Below are 23612 nucleotides of genomic sequence, written 5' to 3'. Positions count from 1 at the left end.
AAGTTCATATTCATTTATGTGAGGATCAATAATTATATGAAATCTCATCCATCAGCTTTTTGCATTTAATTTGCAATATATATTTTGAATAGTGATCTGTTGAACTTTTGAACTTTCAAGTTCATTCATTATATTCATTTGTTCAAAGATCCAAAACTATTCGATGATTCTCCCATAATAATGGGGAACTTTTATTATCCAATTTGATGATATGCAAATCTTGCAATACGCACATCTCTCATAAGATGGCTCTATATCATTAGAGTGGAGACTCATCTCCCACATCTATATATTTCATCCTCTGTGGATGATATTTTTTATGTGGTGTGGAGGAGCATTTTAAAATATATATCACACACCCATAATATTCAAAATGAAAAATATTTGATCTCCAACCATGAATACATAACATGGGAGAAATATTTCTTTTTAAATTGTTGATCTCTTATATAATATTGACTACATGCAAAACTGCATGTTCCATGTTTTGATATGGAGATTAAATCACCAAGAACCGTTTTTCAATTTCTTGGGGTTGCGCTATGAACGATTCATTATAGCTCATTTCAAGAGTGAACATCATGGATGTTCCACTTCATCATATGTGACATATATATGTGATAAACTAAATGATATGACTTCACCAAAGTTATATCGCTCTGGGGTGTCAAATTCACCAAAGTTTATCGACTTATTGTCGATGTGGGATTCCTTGAATTCTCCCCCTCGAGATGATAACTCTTGGAGTTCAATCATCTCGTACTGAATCCCACTTAAGGATCAACAACATACCGATTTCGGCTATGTCTATTATCTTAGATCCTAATAAGATATGAGATTAGTATTACCCCATCTTATGATGATGACTTTATGTCCATTCGCCTTTGATCGAATCCTTTAGATCGGTTATATGTGGGGTTTGATTTGAGGATTTATCAAAGAAATCAAATCATCATATATATACAATGAGCTTGTTAATCCAAAAGGATGGTGAATGAGCCAACATTATATGATTCTGGAGGCATAGCCTACCACAGAATTAAGGAGGAGGTATACAACCATCGATTTCATAAACATAAACAAATAGAAATTCAACATAAATTAGATGTTACCTGAAATATGAATGAAGTGGTGTGTTTAAAACTTCATGGAGGCATGCAATACATTTAAAACAACTTTTGTTTCTCTAAAACAAAATCCTCAATGATTTTTAATATCATTGATTGATCGGGATGACTTGACCGGTAACACTATGCTTGAAAGCATTAGGGAATTTCATATTTACTATCATTTACCATCTTTGTTTTTGCATGATATAATCATATATACATGCATGTCTCCAATATGGTCGAACATCCGATACCATATATATTTATAGTCTCAATATAATAATTTTACGCAAACAAAATGTCTTTGAAACTCCATGAGTTTATTTGAGATTTTGGAGATAACTAGACATCGATAATTATGAATCTGATGTCTTTGGAAGTCGAGAGACTGACTCATCTAGACCTTCCAATTATTTTTGCACTGTCTAAAATATATTGACTTGTGCTTAATATATTCTCATAAGAAAAATATATTTTTGATCATAAAGACATTTTATTATCTTTAAATCTCATATAAGATATATTTATTATTTAACGAATCAAATAAATAAACAGAGAAATTTTGAAAATAAAATAGAAATCATAGTTTCCCATGTAAGAATTCAGGAGGCCTCATTTTCATTTTAACGAGGCAAAGCCAAAGCCTTTTATTTGATCATAAATTAGGCTATCAATCCGAAACTTATATAGCTTTATGTTTGATCGTATTTGAGGCAGAGCCTATCATATAAAACAAATTTTCTGGAAAAGACATAGCTTTTTATTAATCGTGAAGGAGGCAGAGCCTACCATATATAACGATCAATCCGGAAAAGATAAGCTTTTATTTGATCATGAAGGAGGCAGAGCCTACCATATATCTCATGATCGGTCCAGAAATCACTTAGCTATACATTTGATTGTAAAGGAGGCAAAGCCTACTCTTATAACAATCAATCCGGTGAAAGGCATAAACTGAAACAATATAAATTTACTTACCTCGTAAAAAGCTCTAGCGGTAAAAACATCGGGCTGATAACGTGTTATGAACTATAACAATAATAGTGTATGGGACAAGAGAAACAAGGTGGAATAGAAGACAAGAGAGGAATGTGAATAATGGAGTTTATTATGTTTATTCTTCTTACTCTCCTACGTACACCACCATTATTCACTAACACTTCTACCTATTTATAGTGAAGTAAACAAAACATGAGTCACCTACTCATTAGTTTTGGTAATGACAAGTAGAAAGATATAATGACAAATGTTACACTTTAAAGATTATGTAATACTACATGGACAAGTGTAATGCCACGTGTTTGTGATGGAATAATCACACTTGTGTTTCACAATAATTTTTATCTTTTTTGACAATAAATATTTTTTATTTTTCAGGTCGTCAAAGTATATATGTTCCTAGCTAAAATATTAACATGGTCAAAGAGAAAATTCGAAAAGCGGCTCAAGACGTTTTTATCATAAAAGTGCATATTTGGTTATAGTGAGTCTTATCTAGGATTCTAGTGGCAGTATAAGATTAAAAGGAAAACTGAAACATCCTAACCCGAGTTTCTTTACAAGATTAACTCTCGTCTACAATACATCTGAGCCGAACACGTAGAAAAATTTTCACTAACCTTTTACTAAGTATATTATGATAATTCGATTAGATTAGTAATTATTATGCAGAAAACAGATTATTTGAATAAACCTAGGGTATAGAAAAATAGTAAGTTTGGTAATAAGGTATTACATCGTTTTAATATTAAATCAGATGATATACTATCCACCATATTTCTTTCCTTCTTTAGTCTTACGAACTGGTCAGCTACTTAGATTACTTTTCCAAACAATTTCATATCTGCATCCACAAATGAGGCATAAACAAACCAATTTTTTTAGAGAGAGCAGTTGTCTTGTCTCACCAGACCAAGACCAAAATCAATAAATTGCAATAACAACAATCAATTCATACAGTCAATCTTGTAAGTAAAAAAAATAACTCGTCAAGCATCATAAACCTACAGTTACTGAGCAATTGTAACCAGACAAACCTTTGCAAGAATTTCTACCCCAAGCGTGTTGTTTGATCTAGATTCTCGTGTGAAATGGTTCAACCATAAAGACTAGCTAAACAACATATAACTAATGCGAACCATGACATGCAATCAGTCGCATGGAAGTTATAGTATCCAAAAAAGTCCCCTGCTTAATTTGGATAATTAGTATACTTTCGAGTATTCAAAGAGAGTTTGGACTTTGGGTAGTAATTTATTTATTTATTTATTTGTTATGAATGTGAAATGTATTCAAAAACCACACTAACATAATATGCCAAAGAAGAAGAAGAATCTACAAGGTCTAGTGAAAAGCAGTTTAAGCATAGCAAATCATACCCAAAGGTAATGAAATTTGGTGGAGTAATATATAAGCCTTGTATCCAGATTCTCTTTTTTTACGGATTTGGATTTAAGTTAATAATCGAGAAGATATCTGCAGTTTCATGAGGTGCTTTGTCTCAGATGCGAACTGAGACCAGCGAGAATTGTAAGTGCGATTGCGGTCTCATCTAATACCGATCGGCATGAGATTTAAGGGAAAGTTACGTGATGTCTATGTATAGCTTTTCATTGGAGGGATTTGATAGTTAACGGTTGGTTTTTGTTTTGGGGTTTCGTCTTTAAGACTGAAGGTTTCTATTATTTCAGTCAGTTTTGTTTCAAGGTCGTTGTGGTTGTGTGACTTGTTGTAGGGTGTTTCTGGGCTGTTGCAGATGTGAGGAGAGGCTCTCCTGGTTGTGTTTTATTGTTCGAATCATCTTGTTAAGGTGAGTGCATGGTTATGAGCGATTGAGTTTTATGACTTGTTTTGTGTGATGATGTGTAGATGTAGTGAATGTGTTAATAGGTGTTATGTTCAATGGCTGGTTTGTTATGTTTTATTTGTGGTTGTACTCTTGATTTTCTTGTGGTGCATGTAATGTATGACGTTGAATCATGGCAATGAGGAGGAGGATGATCTAGGGTCTCGGTTATTGTGGTGTGGTTATGTTTTATAAGTTGTTGGAACCTTGTTTAGAAGTATGCTAGGTTGCTACTTTATATTACTTATGGTTGATAATTTATTTATAATAAATTAGAGTTGGTTTATCATGTCTTCTGATGTGCATGTTGGTTTGTTTTTGGTTTATTGTTTGTGTGTAATTAAATATTTTGAGGTATTTAATTATATTATATCAAAAAAACAGGGCGGGTTGTTATATAGGGCCCACGAAGAGGTGGCGGTCAGGACGTTACAAGTGGTATCAGAACCGAATCCAGACAATTGTTGAGTCGAGTGGGCTCACACCGTTGGGGGTCACGGTCTTGGTGCACAACAAGGACGTTGCAATCTGCTAGTGGGGATAATTTGTGACACCCCGGTTTCAGAAACAGCGGAGAGCAAGTCTTTAATGCCTCCCGTTGGATCAGTACAAGAAAACATGCGTTTAGTGACTCCAATATTGTCGCAAAACAGTTGCAAATACCTAATTTGCGACTACTAAACGACTATTTGAGATGGTCGCTAAAAATTTGTCGCAAAATTGTGGTGTCTCAAAATGGTCGCAGAATTACGACTAGATTCCGACGCCATTATATAGTCGCCAATAAGCGACGCTTTACAGACTCTTTATATTAGAAACCTTTGGTCGTAAACATAGTTACAAGTCAGTCGTAAATTAGTGATTAAATTGTGTGACCATTTTAAGACTCCTTATCTGTCGTCGCAGTATATTAGTAACCATTTTGCCACTAATCTGATAGTTTTTCACAGAAATAAATTTGGTCGCAATTTGGTGACATTTTGGCATATTTTATCTCTCAAATTTGGAAAGAATCACAATAAATTAAAATTGAAACCCAAATCATTAAGAAAGATATCAAAATCATTCAATAAACAAAAAGATTAGCATGATTGTATCATAATCATTCATTATCCAAAAAGATCATCCTAAAGCAAATTAAAATTCATGTTTTTTTAGAAAAGACAATGTTTAGAACTTGGGTAAATGGAGAAAGAGGATGTGGTGGCTGGTGTTGTGTCTAACGCGGTGGCTGGTGGTATGATGTCTTCAGGTGTGGAGTCTTCAGGTGCGGTTGGACGCAAGGAAGCAATAAAAGTCTCAAATCCTGGATCTATCTCTTTCATGTAGATGAGAAGCTCGTTGGTCTTCATTTGAGATTCTTGATGCTCCTTATCACGTCGGGCATTCTCAGCATCTAGATGAGCTATCTTGTTGCGAAGTTGTTCTTGAAGCTCGAGAAGTGTTGGTGTTGATGGAGAAAATTCTGCATAGATTTCTTTCTTTTTCCCTTTCCGAAGTGTCTCAACAAGAGATCCAAGACCAAAAAAGTTTCCCTTCTCATATGTTTGACTACACTAAAACAAAGAAAAAGAAAAGCATTTCGTTAGTCAAGGCTAGAAACAAGTATTTTGAAACCAAAATGCTCAGCAAATAAAGAAACCATGCGGATTATGAAAACCAAAATGTGGATTAAGAAAGAAATGCTGAGAGTACCTTAAGAAAGATGTCATTCTTTTCCTCAATGCTGAGAGTACGATGACTTGAACGTTCAGAAGAATTTCCTGAATTTTCTGGACCATCATCGTCCACTTAATGATGTGGTGTCTCAAAATGGTCGCAGAATTACGACTGGATTACGACGCCATTATATAGTCGCTAATAAGCGACGCTTTACAGACTCTTTATATTAGAAACCTTTGGTCGTAAACGTAGTTACAAGTCAGTCGCAAATTAGTGATTAAATTGTGTGACCATTTTAAGACTCCTTATCTGTCGTCGCAAAGTAGTCCTCGTATATTAGTAACCATTTTGCCACTAATCTGATAGTTTCACAGAAATAAATTTGGTCGCAATTTGGTGACATTTTGGCATATTTTATCTCTCAAATTTGGAAAGAATCACAATAAATTAAAATTGAAACCCAAATCATTAAGAAAGATATCAAAATCATTCAATAAACAAAAAGATTAGCATGATTGTATCATAATCATTCATTATCCAAAAAGATCATCCTAAAGCAAATTAAAATTCATGTTTTTTTAGAAACGACAATGTTTAGAACTTGGGTAAATGGAGAAAGAGGATGTGGTGGCTGGTGTTGTGTCTAACGCGGTGGCTGGTGGTATGATGTCTTCAGGTGCGGTTGGACGCAAGGAAGCAATAAAAGTCTCAAATCCTGGATCTATCTCTTTCATGTAGATGAGAAGCTCGTTGGTCTTCATTTGAGATTCTTGATGCTCCTTATCAAGTCGGGCATTCTCAGCATCTAGATGAGCTATCTTGTTGCGAAGTTGTTCTTGAAGCTCGAGAAGTGTTGGTGTTGATGGAGAAAATTCTGCATCGATTTCTTTCCTTTTCCCTTTCCTAAGTGTCTCAACAAGAGATCCAAGACCAAAAAGGTTTCCCTTCTCATATGTTTGACTACACTAAAACAAAGAAAAAGAAAAGCATTTCGTTAGTCAAGGCTAGAAACAAGTATTTTGAAACCAAAATGCTCAGCAAATAAAGAAACCATGCGGATTATGAAAACCAAATTGTGGATTAAGAAAGAAATGCTGAGAGTACCTTAAGAAAGATGTCATTCTTTTCCTCAATGCTGAGAGTACGATGACTTGAACGTTCAGAAGAATTCCCTGAATTTTCTGGACCATCATCGTCCACTTCACACAGTTTCTCCTCTAATGTTTTCTCATAAGTTTCAGCTACTTGTTTAGCTTTTTAATCAACAAACGATCCGTCAGCTCGAGTATGTGTCTTCATAAACACTTCACCAAATGATATCGGACGGCCCAATTCTTCCTCCTACAAAGAAATAGGTAAAATTATAAAACCATGGAAGCAAGGTGTTTAGGGTGTTAAAATCATGGATGCAATGTTAAATTACCATTTCTTGATGAATTTGCACATATGATTTCTGATCGGCAAGGTGTTTGTGGACTCCAAGACCACCACGATCGGAGTTTCTGCACTGTGAAGCATTTAAACTCCTCTCTATTACATCAGGTTCGTTCCAATGAGCACACATCTCAGCCCACAGTTCTCCACGAATCCAAATAGGTTGTTTACCACTGTTTTTAGCTTGACTAACAATGCTTTTCATTTGTTTTTTGGCTATCTTTAAGAACTCGTCTTTAACAAGCTTAGTTATCCCAGTACCCAAATAGAACTTCTGCTACATATTACAACTAAGTTAAGTTAATAATGATACTAAGTCAGTTATGAGAGATAATAAAACTTTGAAAGCTATTAGACATTACCGAAAATGTCCTGAAATATCTCTCTTGAATGTGAATAGAAGTAACCTTCCAACTGTAGTAAGGACCATCGAATTTCCTTCTAAATATTCCAGCAATCACCCGAGAAATTTTTTCTTTGTGCCTGTTAAACCTGTCACAAAACAAAAACAGAGTATTAGTCTCTATAAAAACATTGTAACACTAAGCGGATGTAACTTAAAGACAACTAAGCAAAAAAAGTAAAGAAAAATTAATCAAACAAAGCAGTCTTACACTAAACTTAATCAAACAAAGCAGTCCTACACTAAACTTAATCAAATAAACAATCAAACACAATCAAACACAACCAATCAATCAAACACAATCAGTCTCAACCAAACAATCAAACACAACCAAAAACTTAATCAACAAAAACAATCAATCGCAACCTACAACTAAGCGGATGTAACTTAAAGACAATCATTCTCAACCTACAACAAAACAATCTATCTCAACCTACAACAAAACTATCTTAACCTAATACTAAGAGCAAAGAGAAATTACCATAGAGTCTGTCGGGGATGGGATCGACAGACAGAAGTGGTAGATGCTGTCGGCCTGGAAGAGCTAGCATAACATCTAACATCTCTTGGTAGTCTTTGACAGGATTAGGGTTTTCTTCTTCGACAGGATTGGGGTTTTCTTCTTCGACAGAATTGGGGTTTTCTTCGTCGTAATCCTCTTCCATATTTAGGTCTGGTTGTTCTGGTGTGAGTAGAGGAACAGGAGTCGGTAGTTGAGAAGCAACCCGCGGTGGTTGAGAACCAACCCACGGTGGTTGAGAAGCAACCCGCAATGGTTAATAACCAACCCGCGGTGGTTGAGAACTAACCCGCGGTTGTTGAGAACCAGGAGGCGGTGATTGAGAAGCAGGAGGCGATGGTTGTGTCCTCGGCGGAAACTAAGACGGCCTAATTCTATTTGAATTAGTCATAGACTGAGAGGAGTGAGACGATGTTCGACCTCCGCGTGAAGTCGAAGCATTGGAGGCCCGATTAACTGTCGTAGAACTGGGTTCCCCTGTAGTCAAACCATTGTAAACCCTAACACCTCCTAAGGATCTGCCTCCGCGACCTTTAGGCTTTCTAGCACCAGCCATTTGAGAGGAGAAGAGGATAGATTTGAGCAAATTTGAGAGGAGAAGAAGAGAGATTCGAGAGGAGAAGAAGAGAGAATTGAGAGGTTAATCAACACTTCGTCGAAAATTGGAAAGACTGAAAGAGATAAAGAAATCCTAAATGGATTCTTAGCTTTGTAATTAACAAAGAGGAGTCGCAAATTGGTCGCAAAAGAGACGCATACTAAAAATATGGGGGGAATACTACGCGCCTAAATCTTGGGAAAAAATACTAAATATGGAAAACCTATCAAATAGAGTAACACAATAGTCACAGAGCAGTAGCAAATTCGTTTCAAAACCGTGGCAAGATAGTCGCAAACAAAGCACTTCTATTGGTAGTCACAAAGTTAGTAACATGTTAGTCACAAATTGTTACTCTATTGTGACTCTTAAACTTTAGTCACAATAGAAATTTTTGAAATCTATCATTTTTGGCCTCTTCTATTGATATAAATTAACAATATAGACTCATGATTGTCTTATAGAGTATATGAAATAGTTTATGAGCTTAAATATTGTTTTCATATCTTTGTTTTTCAATTTTATGAATATTGCAAACCTTCTTATGAAATAACATATAACTACCTATAATGATTTAGATATTATCAAATTTTTGTGTCTAAATACTGAAATGGAAAGCTTTGACAAAGTTTATATGGCTGATATTGATCAATTCAAAGTGGAAATGTGTATAGAAACATGTTAACATTTCGCTAATGTGAAATTTCAAATTCAAAAAATAGAGAGTTGCTAAAGAGTCGCAAAACAGTATCTAATTCAGGTGTTAGACGCTTAACAGTCGCAAAACAGTATTTAATTCAGTTGTTAGACGCTAAACAGTCGCAAAAGTAGTTGCACAGTAGTTGCAAAGTTAGTATCAAGGTAGTCGCAAATAGAAAGAGTTACAAAGTTAGTAACACGTTAGTCAGAAATTGTTACTCTATTGTGACTCTTGTCTTTAGTCACAATACAAATTTTTGAAATCTATCATTTTTGTCCTCTTCCTATTGATATAAATTAACAATATGGACTCATGATTGTCTTGTAGAATATATGAAATAGTTTATGAGCTTAAAATATTGTTTTCATATCTTTGTTTTGCAATTTTATGAATATTGCAAACCTTTTAATGAAATAACATAGAACTCCTTATAATGATTTAGATATTATTAAATTTTTATGTCGAAATACTGAAATGGAAAGCTTTGACAAAGTTTATATGGCTGATATTGATCAATTCAAAGTGTGTATAGAAACATGTTAACATTTCTCTAATGTGAAATTTCAAATTCAAAAAATCGAGAGTTGCTAAAGTTTCACAAAACAGTATCTAATTCAGGTGTTAGACGCTTAACAGTCGCAAAACAGTATCTAATTCAGGTGTTAGACGCTTAACAGTCGCAAATGTAGTTGCAAAGTAGTCGCAAAGTTAGTAGCAACTTCGTCGCAAAAATAGGAGTTGCAAATTCGTAACAAGTTATGGATAAATAAACTTGTGACCGGAGTATATGTTGCAAAATCGTTGCTAATTTGTGACTCTTTGTTTTTGATAAATTACTGTCACGAACAGTCTCAAATTGCGATGTGTTTGCGACTTTATTGTATCCGTCGTAAATATGCGACTGTTTTGCTTCTGTTTTTACTTTGGTCGGGAAACAGTCTTACATGAATTGCTAAGTGGTCGTTTTTTTTTGCGACAGAAAAAAGAGCCACAAGTGGTAGTTGTTAAACACATGTTTTCTTGTAGTGGATACGGATAGACTCATGGACCTAGTAAGAAGAGTGAGGCCCATTAAAAAAAGTGGACCCATAAATTGAGAATGGACATTGAATCACTAAAATGTGACTGTCCGGACGTTACAAGGACTAATCTCTCTTTAACGTGGTTTTTTACTAACAAATTGCAATTACAAGAAATAAAGTCTATCGATTTCTGATTTTAGCCCTTCTAAGTTTTAACTCCTATATAAATGTTAATCCGTAATAGTTCCTAGCTTGGACGAAATGCCTTTTAAAATCTTGAAGCGTAGTTATGTCAATCATTACGCTATTAAGCTATATGAATGTAAAGAAGTCATGATATTCTTTAGTTTTTTTAGTTATTATTATTTTGTTAATTTCATCATTCAATTTCACATATTTGAAACTTTTCAAGAGTTTACCTTTTTCAGTATTATCAATTAGCATAAAAATTTTGTTGTGCTTTTGTAAGGAAAAAAAAAAAAAAAGAAGAAGCCATTGATAATTCATCAAGTCGAGAAGGCTCAACAACGTTTTCTGGAATGAAAATGACATTATTTTGATCAATTTCGTGGCCTGAATGTAGGCATTGACATTGACGTGAGCTTGATCGTAAACGTGAACGTACGCGTGGTCGTAGAAACTGATATAAACTCTACCTAAAACGTTTTAAGGATCTCTTTCATACATATACATTCATGTTTACGTCCATGTTCATGTAATTACTATCAAACTATGTTTAATTCATTTCACGAATTTAGAATCAGTTAGTTGCGCACGCGCACCATGCATGTATATCAAAATCATCAATATCTTTTTATCGAACCATTTTCATTAGTTCTTTGTAATTTGATTACTAGTGCATCATAATTATGGAGGTGGTAAAAAAAAAAAAATAATAAAAAATAAATAAATAAATATTATGGAGGTGGGGTTGGTTTCACCTTTTTCTCAAAGATATCGCTATATCCTTTTTATCCACGCTAAATCAAGATTTTGTGTTAACCACTTCTTTTTTTTTTTTTTTTCTTATGAAATCACAAGATTCTTCTTTAAATCAAATTATTCAGTTTCTGAGAAAACCCAACAAAACAGACAAATTTTGTTTAGGATCACTAAATTCTCGAATTACTTAAGAATTTTGTAGTGAGCTAATCTTAAACTTTTTTTTTTAATAATTATAAGAACTAAAAACATATATATTTTCATGTTTGAAAAGTCTCTATCGATATACGAATTAATAAGATAAATATGTAACTACACGTCGCTGGTGGGGTTTGCGGCGAGCCGGGTGCCAAGTGGACAACTAGTTACATTATGAACATTAATTGCTTTGGCCACAGAAAGTTTATATCTAGTATTATTGTCTCCCAACCTGAGAGTGTGAGTAACGCTAACATAACGTATATGTAACAGTGCCTTATACAAAACCGAAAGAGATTAACATAAAAGTACACACGATTAACGATTTTTATTACGCAAACAGCACATATTACAAGTCAAACACACAAGCATTATTACATTGTCAAACTTTATTCCCATAGTTATCGTCTTAATCTATCTTGCCTCAAATACTTGAGGCCCTTCATTAAAAACGCACCATGGTTTACTTCAAAGTGATACACACATAATGCAATTATGCATGGTGGGGAATAGATGATTTTGTTTTAGTGACCGGGCTGAGTCTGAACAGCTTCTCCAGCATACGAGCAACACCTTGAGCAGCCACGGTAACCTCTGTAGCAGCAGCCGTGGCGGCAGTAACCCCCACCCCCTCCGCGGTTGTATCCTCCTCCTCTGTTGTAGCCTCCTCCTCCGTTGTTATAACCTCCTCCTCCATTGTTGTAACCTCCTCCTCCGTTTTTGTAACCTCCTCCTCCATTATTGTAGCCTCCTCCGTTATTGTAACCTCCACCATATTGATCAGGCTGCACAATTTCCTCATTCTTCACTGTGCCTGTCCAAAACAACACATTATTTCAATCTAGCATGTGCACGGTTAAACTAGCTTTTCTCTTTAAAACTTTTTTAAAATATGTTTACAAATAAGAATCTTTAGTTTCCCTTTTTTAACGACTTATATTATATACGTTCTAAGATATAATTTGCACTAAACATACGTTGAAGATATAGTTTCAGATGGTCTGATAAACATATAGTGAGGATTAAAAATCGTATTTTTTTTGGCTATAGTGACTCCAAATAATTGACTGTTCTTCAAGCTAACAGTCGGGACTTCGAACGGGAAATTCATAGGACACATCATCAAATGTAACGTTAGTTCGGGTTCAATTAGCCTCCAAAGGAAGATATTAAATAGACTTAAATCTATATATAATCATTTTACGTACCGGACTGTGCCTCAGCTGCGGCGGCCACTTCTGAGACGACAAGAAGAACTGCAAAGAGACCTAACAGAACCAAAGCCTTGGAAGCCATTTTCTTCAACTGCTTAAAACTCTCTTAGTATGGAAAAACAAGTGATAGATAAAATGTTACCATGCATGGCTTCTATTTATAGGAAACGAGGAGAGGATATGAGAAAAGTCAAACTAACTAATCAGTAAGCCAACAAAAAAAGAAGGGAGTACTTGATCACAGTAGAAAAGTCTAAGTATGTATGCTCGTTAATTGCGTCGGGTCCCCTTATGGTTAGATGTTGGATTCGTTGTAGATAATTTTGAAACTCCATAAATGTCAACCCCACAAGTGTTTTGGATATATCGATAAACTTCTTAAACCCAGCGCATTCACACATATAAAGACATACAAGAACTTCATTATTAGATTATTGTAACATCATTGTTATTTCTTTGGACAGAAAAGTCTTCTACTGTTGTTGATACGTATATCCAATCTTAGTCGACATATTTTTAAACCTATATACATTAATACTTAGTAAGTGGAGCATAGAATGGCTACTTAGGACCGACTTTACAATGGTGCAAGTGAAAAGTTTCAACTTAGGTCGATTGAGATCATATTTCTCGAAGTCACCTAACCGTAAAGAAGGCTTGATATATCTGTAGATGATGTGGGCATTGTGAAAGGTCGTTGAGTATATGCATGCATGTATTCAGTGGCTGAGCTATAGAATTTAGTTACCGGGGTCAAAACAAATTATTTACCGTAAAAATTGAAATATCAAATTTTAGAAATAATTATATCTATAAAAAAAACAGTAATTTTGATAGATTAACTTAACTATGGATATTTTACATCATTACTATTGGTTCTTAAGTCTATTCATGAATCCAAATAGAATAGCGTCTCGGTATTTCTTATGTGTTTTGGTTAGCTTTGCGGTCAACATAATCCTTAAAATACCACACATATATTGAATTCTACCAAATTAATAGGGGTTAAATGACCCTTATGCCTATTTTAGCTAAGGCAGATGAGCTGATTTTGGGATATATAGATAATCGTGGAGTTTTACTCTTTGGGAAATAACTCACTATGCCTAAGTTTAGTAACGGAAAGGTAGCTGAAATATTCTTCAAAGGATGCAAAATATAGGTTTTTACGAAATTAAATAAATAAAATACTACGTGTCCTAAGGTTTAGCAAAAGCTATTGTATTTTCCAATATTTTCAGAATTAAAAATGATTACATTAATACTAAAACACAAGTTTGAAACTTAACAAAAAATAGATAAAAGTCATAAACAGACTAACATATCCCAAGAATATTACATTAATTTTATTCAAAATTTGAAAAGAATGATCTTCTCACATAATTAAAGAACCTAATTGTTTAAGCCATGTCGATTGGGGACCTTGTTACACGATATTTGGCATTGGATGTAGAAGCTCCCAAACTCGTTCTTAGGCCATGTCAATCCCGAAAGGAATGCTGCCGTGGATAAGATCTCTCATTACCTTTCTATTAATTCACTCGTTGTATCGATTGTATACAGTTCCTTCTCTGTGGCTGGTTAACTTGTTTGTACCATTCTTATACAGTTTAATAAAGAGTTCATAATTTTTTTGTACCATTAACCAAATACTTATATTCGTAGGGAACGAAACTTGATCCCTGATGTGATGTTGCCTTATGCATTAAAGAAATTTTTAAGAAATTTTATTCTTAGTTTTCAAATAACCATTTTGCTGTTATTAGAAATTATGTCATGGTAAATTCATAATTACCCAAATTACTTATACTTAAATAGAACCTTAATTAAGTGGCCTTCAGGATCACCACCATATTGATTTGAACCTACCACATTAGGTTTTAGAGAGCCACGTCCTACCGAAATGAACTTGGACTATATAAGCATCTACTTTGCCCCGCCCCCTTGGTTTTGCCCTTGATTCTTTTTAGATCCCATCTAGCTTTTCTTTTTGTTACCAAGAAAGAAAGTATCTCTAATACCTATTTGATATAACTCTAGATAGGATCTCCTATCTGAATAGTTTTTAGGTACTTCGAAAATCGATATATTTCTTGCTTTGTTCGTTTGTGAGAACACTTCGATTCTTTTGATCAAAATACTAGATAATTTTATTAAACGTTCAAGGTTTTTTTATGTATAGAGTACAAACCAGAAAATTTTAAAGAGAATGAGGAAAATATATACTCTTATTCCCATAAACCCTACTATATAAGATAGAAATTTGTTGTTCTAATAAAACACTCCTAGTAAATCGGTGTCTATCTAGTTAAACCCTATTGGTTTTCATCCAATTAATATTCTCACATGGTTGAGACTTTTGTCTTGATAAATGATAAAATCCCTAGTAGAATAAACCTTTACCTTCTCATTTTGGTGTTGATGGATTTTGATATCTTACTCTGTTATAATTTTTTGCTTTGTCAAAGTCATCATCACCTAATATTTTTAGTTTTCAACGTTCATCATGCTTTTAGGCTAAAACTCTAAATACACATCAATTGAATTTGTTGTTGGATCTGTTGTGTTTTGTACGTCTATTTTTTTTGTTTTCTCCAACCCTAAGAGTATTGATAATAATAACATATATCACTGTTACATAATGGTTAACGAACCGATAACGTTAACTAGCTACATACGATTTTATTATGCAAACGGAACAAAGTAGAACTCAACTTTCTTTTTTTTTTTTAACAAAACATAGCTTACTTTCATTTAACCAAACATAGTAGCGAAGTGACAAGGGTTCAGAGGTTTCCAAAGCAAAGCTTGATAACAAATAGAAACGGCATAAGTAAAGATAGATAGATCGACAATCATAAACCAGAGATGTTGGAGACTTGAGCATAGGAGCACCGAATCACAAGCTAACTCAAGATGATCCGATGCCACATTCGCGAAAATAGCGACAATGTGGTAGATGGTCCTTATCAAGATGACATTGGGACGTTGAAGAGGTTTCATAGCCGAGAGACATGATGGCTTGATCTGCTCAGTGGCAAGGAGATTGGTTGGAGGGTTAGGTTTGGGAATGACATGCTTGAAGAGGATTCAGTAACCACACTCCTTTGAGCAATGATCATAATGCCGATTCTCTCTAGACATTGGCAAGGGGGGCAAACTTCTGGACTTTGTTAAGTTGTATTTGACAGTGTTCATGGCACATGGAAGGTAAGGGGAGAGGAGTAGGAAGGTTTCAGTAACCTTCTCTCCTTGGAGAGAAGATCATAATGCCGATCTTCCTATAGTTTCTGATTTCAGAGCATAGGTAGCATGCTAGTGTTTGTGGTAATTCAAAGAACAGCTGAAACAGAGAGGGTAGATTCAAGAGGTACCGGTAACCATGTCTCCAAAGGGCCAAAATCATAATGCCGGACCTTCTCAAAAGCTGGTAAGAAAAGGTAGGGACCCTATCCAAATCTAAGGGCAGGGTTCTCAAATACTCTTTGCAACAAAAGAGCATCCCTGGTCGACTATGGTCCAGTTGCAGTCTTCGAACAACTAACTTCATGAATCGAACCAAGATTAAGCTACGGGAAAGCAGAGGAGGATTTGGAATAAACCTGGAATCATGTGGTGCAAAGGATGGGTTTCGGGTCCTTGTCAAGAGACTGCACAGCTCCAGCGTCGACACAGAGCTCCTGTCCGACTGCAACCCAGCAAACCGATTGGTGAGGGATCTAGATCCAAGGAGCAGAGAGATGATGAGATTGACTTCAAGGAGGCATGGCAGGGACGAGCGACAAGGTTACAGGGGCGTTGTGAAGTCTCAGATCTGACTTTGAACGGCTGGAAGCTCAGGAGAATCACCTCGCAAAGAGCTACCACCAGAAGAGACGATGGGACAGGTGGTGATTGAAGCTGAAACATGGCTGAAGTTGCAGAACAGAGACTTGATGAACCTTCAGAGCGTTCACCATAGAACCAGATGTATAACAAGCAAAAGTGGAAGAGGGGAACACGAGAACAACATAACAAAGTCCCAGCGGCGCCGCCGATCGGAATCGACGCCGCCGGAGAGAGCAACCTTGGGGAATGTGCCAGAGAGAAGCGGCTAGGACGAACTCGTTATCCAAATAATGTTTTTTAAGTAGAACTCAACTCAAACACATAAATACTGTATGAAAATTCATTCCAGTATTTTCTCTTCCCAAATCTATCCTGCCCCTTTTATGTACAAACACACCATGATGTCTTATTTCTAATTAAGTTTATAACCATACAAACACATACCGCATGGTGGTTAATATATTGTATATTTAGTGACCAGGCTGAGTCTGAACAGCTTCTCCAGCATAAGAAAAGCACCTTAAGCAGCCACGGTAACCTTTGTAGCAGCAGCCCTGGCGACTGTAACCTCCTCCGTTGTTTCCTCATCCTCCATAACCTCTTCCGGGAACAGAGCCTCCACCGTAGCTTTGTTGATCAGGTTGCACTGTTTCGTCCTCTTGCTTGACCGTGCCTGTCCAAACAACACGCTATTTTAATTCGGCGGTTATTTAAGAAAACATTCTCTTAAAATCTTTTTAACATATGTATGTAAATGTGGAGCTCTACTTTTTTCTTAAAAGATTTATAAAAACGGTGTCTACGTCGACTATATAATTCGTACAAAACATCGAAATAGTTTGACTTGGTCTAGATGCGTATTGTAAGGATTAAACATGTCGAACAAATCATATAGACTTTGAAAGGAAAAAATAAAAAGTTAGAAAAATTTATCAAATTGTACGTTAGTTCAAATTTGCATCACGAACATATATCTCTTCTTCCAAGTAGCTTGCAATGTAAAAAGTAGACTGAAATATAAAAAGAGGAACAAAACAATTTACATACCCAACTCCCTTCCGGATGCCGCAGCTACTTCGGTGACGACGAGAAGAACTGCAAAGAGTCTTAACAGAACCAACGCCTCGGAAGGCATTTCTCTAACTTCCTAATAACTCTATGATTATGGACTGGATCAAATGTTTCCCTCTATTAAAAGAAAACGATCGAGGTGGAGGGAATGAGATCAAAGGCAGTGTTTTATCACAATAAAAACAAAGTGATAAGAAGAGAAGTGTCAAAGTTTTTGTATGGGTTGGTTGTGTCGTGGGCTCGTGGCACTTATGCTTTGGTTGTTGGATTCATTCTAAGAAAATTCAAAACTCCATAAATGCAACCCCGTCTTCTAAATATTCTATCAACTTCTCAAACACAGCGCATCCACACACATAGATATTGTTGTTGTTGTTGTTGCTTTTTGAACAGAAATGTCGTCCACTAGTGTTGTACCGGTTCAGTTCACTGATTTCGAACATAAATTATAAAGGAGCAATATAACTACTATAAGGACTGACTTCACTCGATTTGTTTTTTCGTCAACTGTTGAATTCATAACATAATTAAAAATATATGTTGGAGAAAATCAATAAGGATTAGAATTCTCTGATTTTCTTACTGTGTGTTACATGAGGCTAGTATATACACTCAAGCCTAAGAGACTATGTTTAATAACAAAGAAATACTTTTGTAGCTACTATTCCAAGATTTCCATATATACGATCTACTAAATAGAACCCCTTAAAGTTGGAATGTGCAAGTGAACTTGTATATTGAATTTATATTATCCAATGATTTCATAAAATTTTGTGGCTGAAAAATTACACTATTTATTATATGTTTTTTTATATATTGAATTTATAAGTAGTATATTTATCACAATTTATTCTGTATCTCTACATTTTTTTCAAATTAAAAATTATAGTGCTGTTAATACAGTACATTATATTGCATGCCATCATTAATTTGGTATGCATATATCATTTTATTATTATATTTTTTGGCAGCTATAGTTATAATTGTGAAACACATATATACTTATAATTATGATTGTTTGCATATTTGTACTAAGCAGAATAATATCTCATACACAAATTCAGTAAGCTGGTTTTGCAAATTGGTTCACACTTTTTACTGCAAGAACATAAGTTATGTATTCTCTAAGTATATATATAATATATCTTACAACCAGTTATCAAACCTTAGAATTTATGATCTTGCGCATTAAAAAAAGCAATTTATTGGCCAGCCCCAGCCTTGTTTACCATCTACTTTTTTTGTCTCCAACCCTAAGAGTATGAATAATTATTAAACAAAAACTCTCTTTCACAAAAAACGAAAGAAATAACTTCAAACGATTTATTTATGCAAATAGCGAAGGTTACACTTAAACACAGAGACATTACATTCTTAAGCTTTTTCATTACACATTCGCCATGATTTACTTATTGTTACACACACACATAAGCGTATCTATAGATGCATTCCTGCATGTTGGTCATTATATTAGTTTTTTCCTTCTCCGTTGACCCCGTGGCCTCCTCCTCCTCCTCCTCCTCCGTTGTGTCCTCCTCCGTTGTATCCTCCGTGGCCTCCTCCTCCTCCTCTGTTGTATCCTCCTCCTCCGTTGTATCCTCCTCCTCCGTTGTTGTATCCTCCTCCTCCTCCTCTGTTGTATCCTCCTCCTCCTCCTCTGTTGTATCCTCCTCCTCCTCCTCTGTTGTATCCTCCTCCTCCTCCTCTGTTGTATCCTCCTCCTCCTCCTCTGTTGTATCCTCCTCCTCCTCCTCTGTTGTATCCTCCTCCTCCTCCTCTGTTGTATCCTCCTCCTCCTCCTCTGTTGTATCCTCCTCCTCCTCCTCTGTTGTATCCTCCTCCTCCTCCTCTGTTGTATCCTCCTCCTCCTCCTCTGTTGTATCCTCCTCCTCCTCCTCTGTTGTATCCTCCTCCTCCTCCTCTGTTGTATCCTCCTCCTCCTCCTCTGTTGTATCCTCCTCCTCCTCCTCTGTTGTATCCTCCTCCTCCTCCTCTGTTGTATCCTCCTCCTCCTCCTCTGTTGTATCCTCCTCCTCCTCCTCTGTTGTATCCTCCTCCGCCTCCTCCTCTGTTGTATCCTCCTCCTCCTCCTCTGTTGTAGCCACCACCATAACCATCAGGGTGCACAGTTTCCTCACTCTCTGGGAATGTTTCAGCAAAAATGGTTAGCACGTGCAAATGTGCATTTTATGTTTAACTTCAAATATGCATTTTAATTCGGAAGTGCTCCTTCTTCAAATATGCATTTAAATTCGGACTATACGTTCTATATAAAATTTGTATAAAATATACCAGAAACCCACAAAATAATTAAGTGAAGTATGTTGTGATTCTAGTAAGCACAAATAATAAGATGAGACAGAGAGTTCTATTAGCCTCATAAACATAATATTTTTTATTTTATTTTTTAGGTTATATAGCTTCCAAAGGAAGAAGTATAGACTGAAATGTGTTAAAAGAATTTACGTACCTGGCTGCGTTGCCGCAGACACTTCGGAGACAACGAGAATAATTGCAAAGAGACCAAACAGAATCAAAGCCTTGGAAGCCATTTTTTCTTTTCAACTTCTTATAACTCTCTTAGTATGTTAAACCAAGTGATGAGTAAAATGCTACGCTGCATGCCCTCTATTTATAGAAAAGGAGAAGGGGGGGAATGAGAAAAGTCAAATAAATGCTACAATAAAAACAAAGTGTTAAGGAGATAAGAATCAAAATATGTATACGTGTTTCATGTGTCGGGTCCCTTTATGGTCCGTTCTTGGAATAAATTTGGAACTCCGTAAACGGCTTACTCCACTAGTCTTTTAGATATTTCTACAAACTTGTTAAGTACAGCGCATTCGTTCGTACACATAACACATGTAGCCTTGCAGTTTTTTTAGAATTCCTTTATTAATGGATTATTTATTATCATGAGGGCAGAAAAGTCGTCCACAGTGTTGTCTCTATTGATACTTGTTAAATATATCCCTTCAAACCTTTGCCGACAGACAAATCTATTCAGTGAAAATGAGTAACTATAGTGAGTTAAGTAGACTATAGAGGAGCAATACGTAGTAACTACGAAGGACTTACTCTAAAAGTCTCAATAATTTTGCTTGGCTATATATTCATCATGACAAATAATGGAGACTTTATTGGGAAATTTGCTTGGCTATACCTATAGTTAATGCAGGCGCCTGATTGTTATCAAACTATCTATCCAACTAATCCGAGCGAGGTACCTAAACGTAAAGTAGGCTTCATACATCCGTAGAGGAGATGAGTCTTATCAAAGTTATTGAGTATAGACATGTAGTTGCCATCCTTGCTAGGTACAATTTATTTGGACGTCAATTTCTTAACTATTTTTTTTTAACACGGTATCTCACACAGCTATCGTAAATTCGTAATACTTTGTTCCATATTTTTTTATATTTCAAGTACTATTAGACTACTCCATTGGTTATATACACTGAATATCTTTAATAATCTTTTAATATAAATTTAAGACACTTTCGCAGAGTGAGAGAAGAGCATTTTGGAGAAGATACTAAAGACATTTCTTTAGAAATTTTCTATCTTACATATCATTTTTCTATTAGTGTCCGACATTTTAAAATTTTTAATCTAACTAAAAACACTGCACTTTTATCACCAATGGAGATGTTTTAACCATTTTTCTTAATTTTAAAAATAGATTGGAAGGTGGGGTCCTCCCATCTATACACATTTTCACTTATAACTGTAATAAACATAGAAAATCCTTAATTGCATCGCATCATTTTATTATTATTTTTTTATTTTTTTGTTCTAATATACTAAGTATGATTGGAAAAAGGCACCCAGAATTTGAAATTTGATTTTTAAAAAGTACCGCATTTACTCATATTTTAGTATTTTTTATTTTACTATTTTATTATATATGCATAAATCAATAAATATGTTATATATTAATTTTATAAAATAATTTTACCGTATAATTAATTTTGGTATTTACTGTTTTTTGTATCCTTTTAGTATGTCTATAACTTGTTACAAATGTTTGATCTGTTTTTATACTGTAATATACATATATTTTTCAGTAACTATTACACTTCAAGAACCTTAGATTTTTTCTGTTAAATATATTTATATGGTGCACAATCTTAATTTGAATGATGTTGAAATTTTTTAGCATAGAATTCATTTATTTTATTAGTTTTAACTATGATTGTATAACTTTTTATATCACAGTAATTAGTTAAAACAATTATTTTATAAATTTTTAGGACAATTCTGGTATAAAATTATTTTTCCAATTATGCTATGCCTCTTGTTCTTTAAATTTCGTAAAACTTTTCATCACTTTTAGTAGCTCCGAACTATCATTAATACATGTCCCACAAAACATAGCAGATTGCATAGAGAGATCTAGGGTCATCCAATGTACATTTTTAAAAGTTTGAGACTGGTAATATGGTAAGCTCATATCCATATGAATCATAAACAAGAGTTAGAAACCGGGCGAAAAGACTTTCGGCAACTTTTTAACCTGAGCAACGTGGTTTTAAATCATACGGTGTCATTTTTTTCCAAATAATCATAAAATGATTTGTACTTCACTCAAATATGTGCACTATTAGTTCAATGTTAACCACTAATTAAAACCACGTAACAACTCCTTGGCGCGTAGGGAGTTTCTTGTAGCATATGATGGATGTTTAGTATTCGATCAGCAATAGAGAAAATTTTGACTATCTTCTTCTTCATATCTTCGGCTCGATTGATTACATGGTACCAAATGCATTTTGCTCTGTTACATTGTTGAATTTCACTCATTATATATTCATTATTCACTGTTATCTTTTATATTTGATCAGTTTATTTTGTTGTGTAGGAGAAAGATCGAGTTTAGTTAATTCAACCTAAACCAGAAATACATATAAGAAAATGGAATAATTGGGGAGATCAGCCTAATCAGCTCATCATCATCCTACAAGAAGAAAAAGAAAGATAAATTTAAATCTAAAAAGGATAAACTTAAAATCCAAAAAAGGCAAAAAAAAAAAAAAAATCACTCAAGAAAATGAAGCAAGCCAAGTTAAGAACATACTACGACTTCACATAAATTAGAAAATCTTTGACAAAAAAATGATCCACAATTTCACAGGAAGAACACTAGGCTTGATTAATCTCAGAGAAAACTCGAATTTGTTCCTAAGCTAGTTAAAAAGTTTTTGTAATCATTAAGATTTGCTAAATAAATTAAGAAAGAGATTTTTCATTTCTTATTAGTTTCCGATTTACCATGCAGAATTTATGCGTACATTTATATATTTTTTTCCCGTCATTCCACTATTTGATGTTCGATTTTACGGTTATTTTGGCTGTTCTTCGTATTAAACTGTTTAAACTGTTATTTCAAGAACCACGATTTTACGGTTACGTTAAGTAAAACTTTCTAGTTGTTATGTCACTGTTAACGTAACAATCGCGCATTAAACTGTTATTTCAAGAACCACGATTTGAACTGTTCGGAAAATACTTTTTGAAATTCCCTTTCATTAACCCTTCTTTAATGCGCGATTGTTACGTTAACAGTGACATAACAACTAGAAAGTTTTACTTACCGTAAAATTTTTATTTGCCAAAAAGAAAAGAAGAAAAAAAATCACTATATGCCACCGTCCAAATTAACTCATTTAGAGGATATATGTAGTACAAAGAAACAGAAAAAGAGAGAGAAGAGAAGAAATGACAGTATTTGTTTCGCTAGTGAAGAAAGAGACAAATATGAGTGGCCCCGTATTACAAACATTATGTAGAAATTTCTCATATTTTATGTCAATAAAGGTGAAAGAAAGGTAAAGAAGATCTATAGGGGTTAAAAAATCTACTACAGAATTATAAATTTTCTTCTTCTGTTACCATATTTCAAAAGTGGTCATCTCAAAGATTCTTTTAGAAAAAAACTATACTTCTGTAGAAAACCGTTTAGATAACAGATTACATTATTTGTATTGTTGTGATAAAGGACAGATTTGTCAATGGTAGATAATGCATGAGGAGTCTCGGGTGTGTTCAGGTTGGGATGATGTGATT

At 34.7% G+C, this 23612-nt stretch overlaps 2 protein-coding genes and 2 long non-coding RNA genes across 4 annotated transcripts; all 4 read right to left on the bottom strand.

Annotated features, from left to right (window-relative positions):
- Positions 6195–8118, bottom strand: LOC104767907. Its single transcript, XM_010491870.1, has 6 exons — positions 7967–8118; positions 7413–7542; positions 7040–7327; positions 6927–6957; positions 6721–6869; positions 6195–6581 (listed from the first exon to the last, which is right to left on the bottom strand). The coding sequence occupies exons 1-6, from the start codon at positions 8116–8118 to the stop codon at positions 6195–6197; spliced, it is 1137 nt and encodes a 378-aa protein (XP_010490172.1).
- LOC104766551 (glycine-rich protein 3-like) lies at positions 11731–12783 on the bottom strand. Its single transcript, XM_010490463.2, has 2 exons — positions 12642–12783; positions 11731–12247 (listed from the first exon to the last, which is right to left on the bottom strand). The coding sequence occupies exons 1-2, from the start codon at positions 12727–12729 to the stop codon at positions 11958–11960; spliced, it is 378 nt and encodes a 125-aa protein (XP_010488765.1). The 5' UTR covers positions 12730–12783; the 3' UTR covers positions 11731–11957.
- LOC104766550 lies at positions 15935–17834 on the bottom strand. Its single transcript, XR_764057.2, has 2 exons — positions 17523–17834; positions 15935–17148 (listed from the first exon to the last, which is right to left on the bottom strand). It is a non-coding gene; the product is annotated as an uncharacterized LOC104766550 (long non-coding RNA).
- Positions 19623–20161, bottom strand: LOC104766549. The gene is made up of 2 exons (XR_764056.2): positions 20017–20161; positions 19623–19687 (listed from the first exon to the last, which is right to left on the bottom strand). It is a non-coding gene; the product is annotated as an uncharacterized LOC104766549 (long non-coding RNA).

The sequence above is a fragment of the Camelina sativa genome, chromosome 19, assembly GCF_000633955.1.
Source record: "Camelina sativa cultivar DH55 chromosome 19, Cs, whole genome shotgun sequence".
In the NCBI taxonomy this organism is placed as follows: domain Eukaryota; kingdom Viridiplantae; phylum Streptophyta; class Magnoliopsida; order Brassicales; family Brassicaceae; genus Camelina; species Camelina sativa.
The sequence above is the reverse complement of the archived record's forward strand: the minus strand, read 5'-3'. Positions and strand labels throughout refer to the sequence as shown.